At 43.4% G+C, this 12,132-nt stretch overlaps 1 protein-coding gene across 1 annotated transcript; it reads right to left on the bottom strand.

Annotated features, from left to right (window-relative positions):
- Positions 1-2,123: 2,123 nt before the first annotated feature.
- On the bottom strand, positions 2,124-8,617 carry COPRS (coordinator of PRMT5, differentiation stimulator). Its single transcript, XM_006832293.1, has 4 exons — positions 8,519-8,617; positions 6,221-6,290; positions 2,781-3,002; positions 2,124-2,293 (listed from the first exon to the last, which is right to left on the bottom strand). Exons 1-4 carry the CDS (start codon positions 8,615-8,617, stop codon positions 2,124-2,126), a joined length of 561 nt encoding a protein of 186 aa, XP_006832356.1.
- Between the last annotated feature and the right edge of the window lie 3,515 nt (positions 8,618-12,132).

A 12,132-nucleotide genomic window follows, 5' to 3' on the forward strand; every position in this document is an offset into this window, starting at 1 on the left:
GCCCTCTGGATCTAGGTTCCCTCTTGAAAGCTTGTAAGCTAGAGTCGGTTTTGACTCATATGATCCTGTATAGGGTTTTCGAGGAGTGACTGCAGTTAGCAGTGCAGTGTTTATCCCATAGTACCACACCAGGACTCCTCACACTCCTTAGAGCCTTTGAAAAATAACAAACAGTTAAATCCTCAATTAACTGTCATGGTGAAGTTTACTCAAATTTAAGATCCAAGAGCTTTGCTTGGTTCCTTTAATAAGGAGGTTAGGAGTTAAGTAATAAGCCCTCAGCCTGCCAGAGGCAAAACTCACACCTGTGAGAGCAATGAAGACACACTGAAGTCATATGTGACTGAGGTCCCAGTTCTGCCACTTACAAGCTGTGTGGTCTTAGAGACAACCAAACATCTTAAATCTTGCTTTCCCTACCTCTAAAAGGAGGTAGGGAGTCCCTGGATGGTGGCAGTGGTTGAAGTGGTCAACATAGGCGGAAAGGTTGGTGGTTCAAGACCACCCAGAGGTGCCTCAGAAGACAGGCATGGTGATGTGTTTCTGAAAGGTCACAGCCTTGAAAACCCTATGAAACGTGTGGTAGATATATCTACAACAAAAGAGGAGCTGATAAGAGGCTGCTTATGTACAAGCATAAACCTTGCAGATTTCTTAATTTGGGTATTTAGGGTCATGGTTTCAAGGGTCATCCCAATTATTTGGCTGGGCTACCTTCTAATTCATCGTGTCACTGTGTAGAATCTGGGGTCTTAAAAGCTTCTTCTTATTAGGTGTCATCGAGTTGGTATCGATTTGTAACAACCTTATGCACAACAAAACTAAACACTGCTGTCATGAGCCAACCTCACAATCGTTGCTGCCATCAGCAATTAATCTCTATTTGCCTGGAACAGCAGAGGAAGGAGAGTCAGGACTAGGAAGAGGCTATGGAACGTGTGGATAATGCCTTCATGAATTGCCATGAAGCTAGAACTAGATGGTTCCCAGCTACTATTACTGAACATTTTAGTCAAAGAGTCTATAAAAAATCCTGATCAAAAGGGGGGTAAGAACAGAGTCTCAAATTTTCAGGGATTCAACTTTCTATAGCCATAAGGGCTAAAACTATTACCCTAACATAATCTTTAAAATTTTAACCAAAAGTAGCCCCTGAAGTCTTCTTACAACCAAACAACAGTTTGGCTAAACTAGTAAAAAAGGGGTTTACCTTGAGCACTGTGTTCCTTTGACAACTACGTATGTGAGATCAAGTTGACAATAACTCAGAAAAGTAGGGTGACAATGGTTGCTCAACTCAAAAACTATTCTATGTCACTCAATTGTACACGTAGAAACTAGTGAATTGGGTTATGACGTTTTTTTAAAATCCTATGGAGCAGTTATACTTCCATATACATGAACTTTAACAGTTCAGTGGCAACAAACAAAAACAGAGTAAGAAAAATGGTGATGTCATAAAGTTTTTGTAAGGGTTAAAAGATTAAATGGAAAATACAGCTTAAAGTGCTTTTATACCTATTAGGGGTTATACAATTGCTGGCTTAATTGATTTCCCCTTTAGTTTTCTAGCCTACAGAAAGCCCATGTTAACTAAGTAAATGTTAAATTTCCTCATCAACAGGAATAGAAATTAGCCACAGAAGTCACTGATTTCTCTTTCAACTTGTATTTCAATCCCTGGCCTAAAGTGCCACACCTTCAGAAACTAAACTAAAACTTTACTTTCTTTCACAGAATACTTTAAAATCACCAAATACTTCAATCCTTCAAATATAATCCAGGGACTTTATATAAAGGAGTAAAGCCTTACATCTAATTAAAAGGAGGCAGTAGGGAGCGGAAGTAGACCAAAAAAAAAAAGTTTTTTTTTTCTTTTTCTATTTATTTATAAAGAACACAACTCCTCCTCTGGACGCAGACACAAATAACACATCCTTTGAGAAGCCAACAAAGAATAAGAATAAAACAACAAGAGAACAGGGGAGAACAGATTTAACAACAGTCTGTGCGCCCCAAACTCAGGGATCACCAAGAACATTGGTCCAGATCTGACAGCTGACCTCAAAGACAGGAAAGTCTCTGTGTCCCCACCCCACCCACAGGGCAGAGAGACTCCTCGCTCAGTCATCGGCATCATCAAACTGTCCTGTTTCAAAGACCATCTTGGAATAATGGGGTATCAGTGGAGGTGGATGGTGCCAGCTGGGGTCATAAACCATGTCTCCTTGTGGGACACAGCACACCCAAGGTTTAACCTCTTGAGAAATGCTCCCCTGGATGTCGTCAGCATCTGCAGGCAGTTATAAAGGACAGATTAAAGGGAGGAGGGAGGATGGAAGTAGACAGTGAAAACAGTATGTCTAAGGGGACACACAGGCACACTTACTTTGTTTAAAAACATGCATGTATGCATGCTCATACACACATGTATACACACTGTGCTCTTTCCTGAAGAACTGCAAATGTGTTCATTCTAAAGCAATCAATAGTTATGCTTCTCAGATAAGAGTCCTTAACAGTGCAGAGAAAGTAAACGGCACTACGGCTGTTCAATTCGCCCACAGATATTTGGAAAGAGAAACTGTTTTTATGTTAAAACAAACTCATGTACTGTATTTTTGTCAATTATGAATGAAGCTATCAGAGAAATTTCAGACCTGCAACATACCTCTAGGTAAACTAATAGATTAAAGACCCTCCTCCAAACTGTCTGCTTTTAAAGGTAGTAGCAAAGTTTGAGAAGCACTGGTTTAGGGCCCCAGAAATCCCACACCTACCATAAGGATTCCCTTGATCTGTTTTCAACTCCAAGTCCCAGTCCTCATTAAAAACATCCACCGTCTGTTCCTGGGGCAGGCAGCTGGAGACCCCTTCTGGCAGCTCCCAAGTATTCGGTTCCCCATCAGAATCCTCATCATCCAAAGCAAAGCCTTCCTCTTCAGAGTGGGCACTCTCACCACGGCTAGGACTATCATTAGGGATACTCTGTGCTCCTCTGGCTAAGAAATCAATAAAAGGAAGGTCTTAAGACAATTGACAAAGCAGAGTGAGCCACTGGATGCATGGGGAAAGCACAGCAATTGCTGGGGTGGAGCTGCTGACACCATCTAGTCAATTCCAACTCATGGCGACCCCGCGTGTGCAGAACAGGGTTTCAAGGTTGTGACCAATCACCAGGCCTGTCTTCTAAAAGGCCTCTGGGTAGGTTTGAACACACAACTGTTCACCTAATAGTCGAGCAGTTAATCACTTATAATACCCAGGTGCTCTGGTAGGGTGGGGAGAGAAGCATAAAAATATCACTCATATCTAGTTTTATAATTGCAGTGCAGTGAATTATGAGGTCATATGGCGGCTCTTCTAACCAGAGTCTTTGTAACTTGCATGTGCTGTAGGATCAGCACTGGACTGCAAACCACAAGGTCAGCAGTTCAAACCTTGGAAACCCTAAATAAGGATGCTATGAGTCAGAACCAACTCGACAGCACGTAACAAGAATGCAGTCTGGGGCAAAGGAGCCCTGGTAGTGTGCTGAGTTATGATGAGTTGGGCTGCTAACCGCATGGTCAGCAGTTTGAATCTACCAGTCACGTCTAAGGAAAAAGATGAGGCTTTCTGCTATCATAGATACGTATTACAGCTTTGGAAACCCTAGATAGGCCACTATGAGTCGGAACCAACTTGGCAGCATACAACCACCAAGTCTGGGTAAGAGAAGGTTGGAGAAGATGCTGACAGGACTATATATAACTATATATAGTAGTTAACAGAGTTCATTGTGATTTTTAAAACATGGGCATAAAATGAGCTATTTCAGAAGCAGGAGGGAGGCTCGCACTACCATCAAAGAACAGTCAAGAGTGGAGTGTGTCCTTTGGACCCCAAGATCCATGCACACTGAACTTCCTCAACCCAGAGTCAGAATGTTATGACACGAGAGGAATGGCAGATGCAGCAGCAGAACCAACAATCAGAGCACAAGGCAGAGCAATGGGATCTCCAGGCCACTGGGAATGCAAAGCTGAGTGACTCGGAGCAGGAGGCTTGCTTTTAGAATAGGGTACCTCCAGGCACTTAATTGGAGGAGCCAGAGCCAAGGGCCTTTACGCTGAGGCTTACAGTGCAACAGTGTGCACTGTGGGCATTTCTTAGCAGCCCTAAAAGAATTTTGTAACACTGCTCAGGAAGACAGAGGCTTCCCTGTGGGCATGGCTGAGGAGAGGTTCCTGACTGCAACAATGATCCCCAATTCTGACCCTGAATTGTAACCTGTAACTTCCCCAATACACCCCATAACTGTGAGAATGGTGTCTGAAACTCATGTGGCCACTGCAATTATCAAAGCTGAGTAGCAGACAGCTTTGGGAGAAATGGTCAATGCCATTTTTTGCAGTAATGCATCTGGAAAACTTACTAAGAGGGCAATAAAACAAGTGTATAAAGTTCCTAGCCACCTAGGATCAATAATGTTCTGTTTGCGTTATTTATCAGAAGTAGGGTGCTGATCATTTTAAATATGATGTTTTGCTTTAAACAAGGCTGTTATGTGCCAAGTCTGGTAATTTATGGCAGGGAGCCCGGGAGTTTATATTTTCAGGTAGCATTCATATCACTGAGGCCAAGGGCCTCTGACAAATGATAAGCTCTTACAATACAAACTTGAATTGAATCTTTGCTCTTCTACTCCTCCCTTTGCCTCAAAGAGCATGTCAGAGATGAGCACAGAGACAAAGGGAGAGTGGCAGAAACACAGAAGAGGGCAAGTTATCCGGTCACATTGGGCAGCCACTGTGTCTCTTCCCCGTGACGTAGGGGATGACTGGAAGGGGCATTTTCACAAGCTTTCAAAATGATGGGAAATGTTTGGAGGAGGGTAAGGGAGGAGCTCCAAGCATCTGGATCTGTGGTGATGCCAGTTCAGAGGAATGGAAGGAAGCAGCCTCAGAACAGGTCCAGCTGTCAGTACCATAATAACAGCAACAGCTACCAAGGAAGACAGCACCAGTTAAGGGTTCAAATTCCACTTCTCTTGTCTACTAAATGTGACAGAACCAAAATTTATTTCACTCTTCTATGCCTGTTTCCTCATCTGAAAAATGGAGATAGGATTTTTATAACAGTTGAGAACTCAGGGAAAAAAAGGGGAGGGGAGGGCATGGGAAAAAGGGAAGAAGGAAGGAACCAACACTTCCTGGCACAGAGCAAGTACTCAAACAAAGGTTAGCTGCTGGGATACACTTATCACGTGCTTGGTGCTTTATCCAGATCTTCTGCAATAACAGAGAGAGTGAACCTGGAGGTTAAGGCGCAGACTGCAAAGCCATTTGAACTGCAAGGATGGCAGTTCAAGGTCACAAGCTGCTCCTCGGAAACCCTATACAAGGTCAAACAACAGCCACATGTGGCTGGAGTCCTGGTGTGGTGCTGTGGATTAATGAGCTGGACTGCAAAGCTGGTCTGAACCGCAAGGTCAGGGTCGATAGTTCAAGTTCACCAGCCACTCCTTGGAAATCCTATACAAGGTCACTATGGGTCGGAACAAGCCACATGTGGCTACAGAGTACTTGAAAGTTTACTAGTGCAAGTGAAGAACTGAATCTTTCATCTTATTTAATTTTAAATAACACTGGTTGGTTGTTAACGGCTATTGCATTGGGCAGTATAGTTCTATATCCTCTCATCTAATCATCTGAGCAATCCTCTGAGTCAAGTATTATTGTTGTTGTTAAGTGCCATCGAGTCGGTCCCGACTCACAGTGACCCTGTATAGGGTTTCTGAGGAGCAGCTGGTGTATGTGAACCGCCAAACTTGCGGTTAACAAGCCAGTGCTTACCCTATGGTGCCACACGAAGACTCTGGTAGTATTACTCTCATTTTAAAATGAAGAACGGCTAAGTGACTCATTTCTAAGGCCACTAGCTTGAGCTCAAAACTATCTAACCCACAGCTGAAATGTAAAACAATTTTGCGTGGATCCAAAGACAGTCTTTCCACCACTGTCCCATGTTGTTTCTCAGTGGACATAATGGATTTGGGGTAAGAAAAGTCCAGGGCTTCCCTTAAGGAAGTTCCAGTTGGGCTTCTAAACAAGGGCACTCCTGAAACAATAAGCGGAGATGCAGCAATGGGAAATCTGGCTGGGAGAAGAAGATAACAAAAAGCACAGACTGCCCCTCTAAGATAACATCCACCCCAATTCTCTTAGCATCTACTTGCCTAGTCGATCCAAGGCCTTCTCAGTCTTGCTCTCCTTCTGAATGGAGTGGTCAGACATGGCAAAGCCAATCTGCAAGAAGAATCAACAGTTACCTGGGGATGTGGATATCTGGGATAAGCCCATTATTAATGTATTGTACCTCAGCTCCAAAACCACACTTCTGCATTCTGCTTTTGATTCTGGGGTCAGGACTCTGCAACGTTCTTTTCTGCTTTGCCCCGATAAGACTTGGTGAAGCTGGAAGGAGAACGGCTTACTCCTTCTTAGTCCTGTAAACTGTCACCCCAGCAACATCCCAGGCAGCAGGAGTTCCTCCTATAGCAGCAGCTGAGTTCAGTTTACAGTCTTCCCAAAACTTGCTCAAACAGCCTTATCACAACGCTCTCTCTTCAGAAGTTTGGCTGCCGAGCACTCAGGGCTCCTCTTCCAAGCTTAGTTGGGACAGCTCTGTAAGATCTTACTTTTTTTTTTATCATTCCAGCCTCACACCCTCAGTCCTAGGTTTGGTAGCTGTTTTCAGCAGTTGTTACCTACAAGTTCACTTTGGACCCTCTCAGTTATATAGAATTGTTAACTAGATATAAAGTAGGTAACAACTTTACATCTAGTTAACGATTCTACTGCATTCTCTGTTCATATAGCTGATGTGGTCTCTAGCTCCTGATTGGTCAGGGGAGTGGGGCTTTGGTTCTTCTGTGAGGTTGAGCAGTGAAGGAAACATTTCTGACCTAATTGGATATATCTCCACTCCACCCCACCCCACCCCACCAACCATGGCCAAACACATCTCTGTGTCCATCACTCAAGTTCCTGAAATTGTATGGCCTTCAAGACCTCTTTCTAAGCAGAATAAGAAATGTTCACAGCCTGTATGAGAGACTAATCTCACTATGCTATCTACTGTTCAGAGTGACCAGTGAAATGGCCACATTACCTCAACAATCATGCCTGGATTTCTCTCTCTGGAAACGGCAGTGATGCTGTCTTACAATAAACCCCCAAAGCAGGGGACTTATAATGAAACAACATTTACAGAAACACCTAGCATGCAAAGCAAGAATGTTAAATTCGTTGAATTAAGTTCATTTTTCTTTTCCCCTATCTAATCAACATTCAGCACTAAGCAGGCAGTGTTAGCATTCATGATCTAGTCATGTCTGGGTTTAATGACTCAATTCTGCCTTAGTGGTGACAACCCTTGGCCAGGCTGTTGCCTATGGGATCTCTCACCTAGAGAGACTACTGCAACAGCCTCCTCACCACCGTCCCACCAACCCACCTAGCCATCTTATCCAGTCTTACAGTTGATTACTACTCCGCTCAAACAGCTTCACCAGCCCTTCACATAATCAACCACAGTATTCTACCCCATCCCTCTCAACCTATGGAACACAGTTCTTTCCCCCTATCCTCATCCACGCCCCCGCTCTCCTGGCACCCAAGCTCCATACCATTTGCCCTGCACAATCTCACTTCCACACCTTTATAGGTACCACTTTCACCCTGTAAGGCAAGGGCACATCCCTTCCGGCTATGCCAAACTAAAATTAGCCTCGCCTATTCTCAACTCCTACGTAATTTCTCCTTATCACTGCAGTTTTCATCGAAATGTGGTTAAGTATCCTCTTTGATCTTTAACAAGCATTCCATTCATTCATTCAATTAATACCTACGTGCCAGACACTATTCTAGGAGCTCAATGAATAATTGGTTCCTATCCCCAAGATGCTCAACGCCTAGCAGGGATTATAGTCCGCAAACCGGGCAGGCAGTAACTGTGATAAAGCTCCTTGAAGATCCAGGGGCTGTCTGGTGCGTACATAAAAACAAGTTTCTGGAAACGCTGCGCCAAACCAGGCTTTTAGGTTTCGGTAAGTATAAAAGGCGAGAGTGCATGTGGCATCCACCTGGTGCTCAGGATTAGCTGAGCATCCCCACCAATGGCCGGAAAGGGAGATTGCTCTCAACGCCCTCAACTAGCACCCGCCCAAGCCCCCCAATCAGCCGGTTTCCGCAGTTCTCGATCATCAGCATCCCCTCGCAATCACCAAGCACGCAGAGCCGCCTCCCGGAGCGGACAGCCTTCCCTCTCTACCCGGTGCGCCCACCCACGCCCTCGCAGGTACCGCCCAGCAGCCCAGCAACACGGCCGTTTCCAGCCCTACCGCGCGCCCAAACGGCGCTCGGTGTTCGCTGACGGCCCGAAGCGGGCCAGAGGGCTTCCCCAGCTCCGCGGACCCCCCAACTTCCGGACACGGCCGCAGGTGGTGACCATCCGGCCCTGGCGAAACGCTCACCCCCGAACCTAGGGGAGCCTCCCGCGCACTCGGCAGCAATGGGCCCCGAGGTAGCTCGGCCGCCCCCAGAGCCTGGGCCACTGCGGCCTGAGGGTCCATGCCAGGCAGCCCGGCGGCTCGGCGCCCCAGACGCGGCTCAGCCACGTGACACTCCGGCCTGGCTGCCAGCACAAGGATACGCTATGGAGGGCCAATCAACCCGGGGTGCTCCCGGCCAAGGGGGCGGGACCCGGGGGGGTCACGAGGCAGCGAGGGCGGGGCGAGGGGCGGGGCGCAGTGGAGCCGCGAGAACTGATTTTCGTCGTTCGCATCGGTCTAGATCCTAGGACTGGACGACTAATTACATACGCAATGCTTGTTTACAGACCTCGAATTTTTGTTGTCGAATAATCAAATTACTCGAGTCTACCTAATAGTGCCGCGAGTTCTGCTCTCCAAACTTTCAGTGTAATTGTAGCTCCGTCCACATTTCTTCACAGGTTTTAGAAATCAAAAAGGCTGCTGCAGTTTCCAGATTGGAATTAATTTACCTACAAATGGATGAAACCAATCATCTTAAACAAACTATTGTCTCTAAATTTAATCCATTCAAAACCAGTTTGATCAAACCACAAACTCCTAGTATCTGCTCGACATGTCGTAGTAACAAACGTGTACTGTTGACTCTACTGACCCTACCTTTAAACGTTGAAAGCCTGATGCTCTAAACCGTATTTTCTCCCATTCTGCCTCTCAGGATATGAGATAGTTGTCCACATTAGGCAGAGCCCTAACACCAGCCTCCCTGGTTTACCCCACAATTTACCCCCACTAATAAGGAGTCCTGGAGTCCTGGGCTCGCGCTGTGGGCTAATGCGTCAGACAGCAAACCCGCTGGACCTGCAAGGTCGGTGTGGTTCAGGCTCACCAGCTGCTCCTTAGAAACCCTACACAGGGTCGCTATGGGTCAGAATCGACTCAAAGGCACTTAACAACAATAAGGAGCCCTGGTGTGGTACTGTATGCGCTGCCTGCAAACTTAGTTTCAATGATAAGGTTGGTGGTTCAAGCTCACCAGCCGTTCTTTGGAAACCCTATACAGACAGGATCGCTATGCGTCGGAACTGACTCAATGGCACTTAACAAGCTGCTCAAGGTGAGATGATAGCATTTAAACATTTTTCAGAAAAGCTGGAATTCCTTAAACAAATAATTTTGCAGGACCTGCAGTTAATCTCTTACTTCCCTCAAAGATTGCACTGTTTGTATATAAGCTACTGAAAAAGTTTAGCTTAACAGTGTTGATTCAATGCCACCTGCCTGTTAAGTTTGGTAAATACAGAGTGGAGTATTATACAACCTTGAAGAATGAATCTGCTGAACATCTCATAAAATGGATGAACCTAGAGGGCATTTTGCTGACTGAAATTAGCCAATTACAAAAGGATAAATATTATATGAAACCATTATTGTTAAAGCTTAAGAAAAGGTTTCTATACTAAACCATAAAAAGGGGGAAAGCAGTATTTCTCAAACTGAAGGAACTGAAAAAATATTCAAGACTAAAGGTGCAATATTGAAGGAGTCTATGGGCAAAATGCTGAACAATACAGGAAGCATTAAAAAAAATGATATAGTTACTTTAGCAAAAAGAGTTAAATATTCAAACATTTCAGGAAGAACCAATGCTGTTGAATGAAGAGGTCCAAGATGCACTGAAGGTACTGGATTGAAAATAAATACTAAATCAAGATTTGAGGCATTAATGGAAATAACAATTAAGATATTTCAACAAATGGATGTGATGCTGGAAATACTCACCAGTCTACACCAAGAAATTTGTAAGAAGACCCATATCTATGTCCATTACTTAAAAAGGTTATCAAAGAGAAATTATCAAACAAGATTATTATCAGACAAGTAAAATTTTGCTGAAGATAATTTTTAAGTGGTAGAGGACATCAGACAAGGGGATATCTTTGCTGTTATCAGATGGATTTTGACTTAAATCATAGATCACCAGACAGATGTTTACCTGTGTTTTATTGACTATGCAAGGTTTTAAGATTATGTGAATCATACATAGTATATTATGAATAACATTGTGAATGAAAATTCCAGAATGCTTACATAGAACCTGTACATAGACCAAGAGGCAGTTATTCAAAAAGAACAAGGGATGCTGTAGGCTTTAAAATCAGGAAAGGTATGCATCAGGGTTGTTTCCTTCCACCATATTTATTCGTGTAGCTTTCCAGATTTCCTATGAAATAAAGTATATGATTTTTTAAATTTATTAGTCTGCTCTGTAAACCCTCACTCAATTCACAATAAGTTTTTTTTAATTCTCACATGGAAGATACAAAGAGGAATGAAAGAGTTAAAATGAACAGAGAGGTAAATACTGTTAACTGATGTCATATGGAGGGAGGGGACTATAACCAATGTAATAAAGTTTATGATTTGGTGAATATAAAAACAATGATTTGTTCTGTACACGTTCACTGAATTTACAATCAAGTTTTAAAAAATAAAAAATCCTCACATCTAATCAATAAGTGACATCATGATAAACAATAAAAATGATTTTTTTTTTTTTAACTTGGATCCACAATCAACACCCATAGAAGCAGCAGTAAAGAAATTAGACAACATATTGGATTAGGTGTATCGGCAGCAAAAGACCTCCTCTTTTAAGTGTTAAGAAGCAAATATGTCAAGAGTATGTCTGATTCAATGTATTCAAAAGTTGGACAGTGAATAAGGAATATCAAAAATATGCTGCTTTTAAATTACGATGTTGGTGAATACTGAATGCCAGAAATAACAAATGTGGTCTTGAAAAGTATAGTCAGAATATTCCTTAGAAGCTATGATGGTAAAACCTTGTTTTACATATACTTCGGACATATTATCTGGAAGGACCAGTCCCTAGAGAAGGACACCATGTTTGGTCAACTAGAGGGTCAGCAGGAAAAAGGAAGACCCAGCAAGATTGGACTGACACAGTGCCTGCACCACTGGGTTCAAACCTAACAACTGAGAGGATGGCCCAGGGCTAGGCAATGTTTCCTTCTGTTGTACACAGTCCCTGTAAGTCAGCAACAACTTAATCGCACCCAACAATGGCAGCAGCCACTGGCTACTGAGCACTTGATATGTGACCAATGTGACTATGAAGCTGAATTTTTAATTTAAACTTTAAATTGTCACACATGGCTAGTGGCTGCCATCTAACATAGCACAACTCTACATAAACTAGCCAGAAGTAGTTCATAAACAAAAATGGTGCAAACTATATATAGGGTGAACCACCTTCACAGCTTTGCTGAAACGAGCCAACCACAACCCTCTGCTCTCTTCCTGTCATCAAAAGACTTAAAATACAAAAAGTCAAGATAAAAATGTCTAAATCAGACTCTAATATTTATAGGTTATTTAATATATAATAAAGGTAGCATCAAAAAATCAACAGAGAGAAAACTGCAGGCCACAAATGGTGCCCAAAATTGGTTAACTGTTTAGTGGGGGTTGGGGGCAATGTGTTGGCCTCAGCAAAACAGCTTTCAAGTATTTTACAAGTAATAAAATTCACTAAAAAAAATATTATAGATGTCACAAACTATTATTAAAAA

This window comes from Chrysochloris asiatica, unplaced genomic scaffold (genome assembly GCF_000296735.1).
Source record: "Chrysochloris asiatica unplaced genomic scaffold, ChrAsi1.0 scaffold00007, whole genome shotgun sequence".
In the NCBI taxonomy this organism is placed as follows: Eukaryota; Metazoa; Chordata; class Mammalia; order Afrosoricida; family Chrysochloridae; genus Chrysochloris; species Chrysochloris asiatica.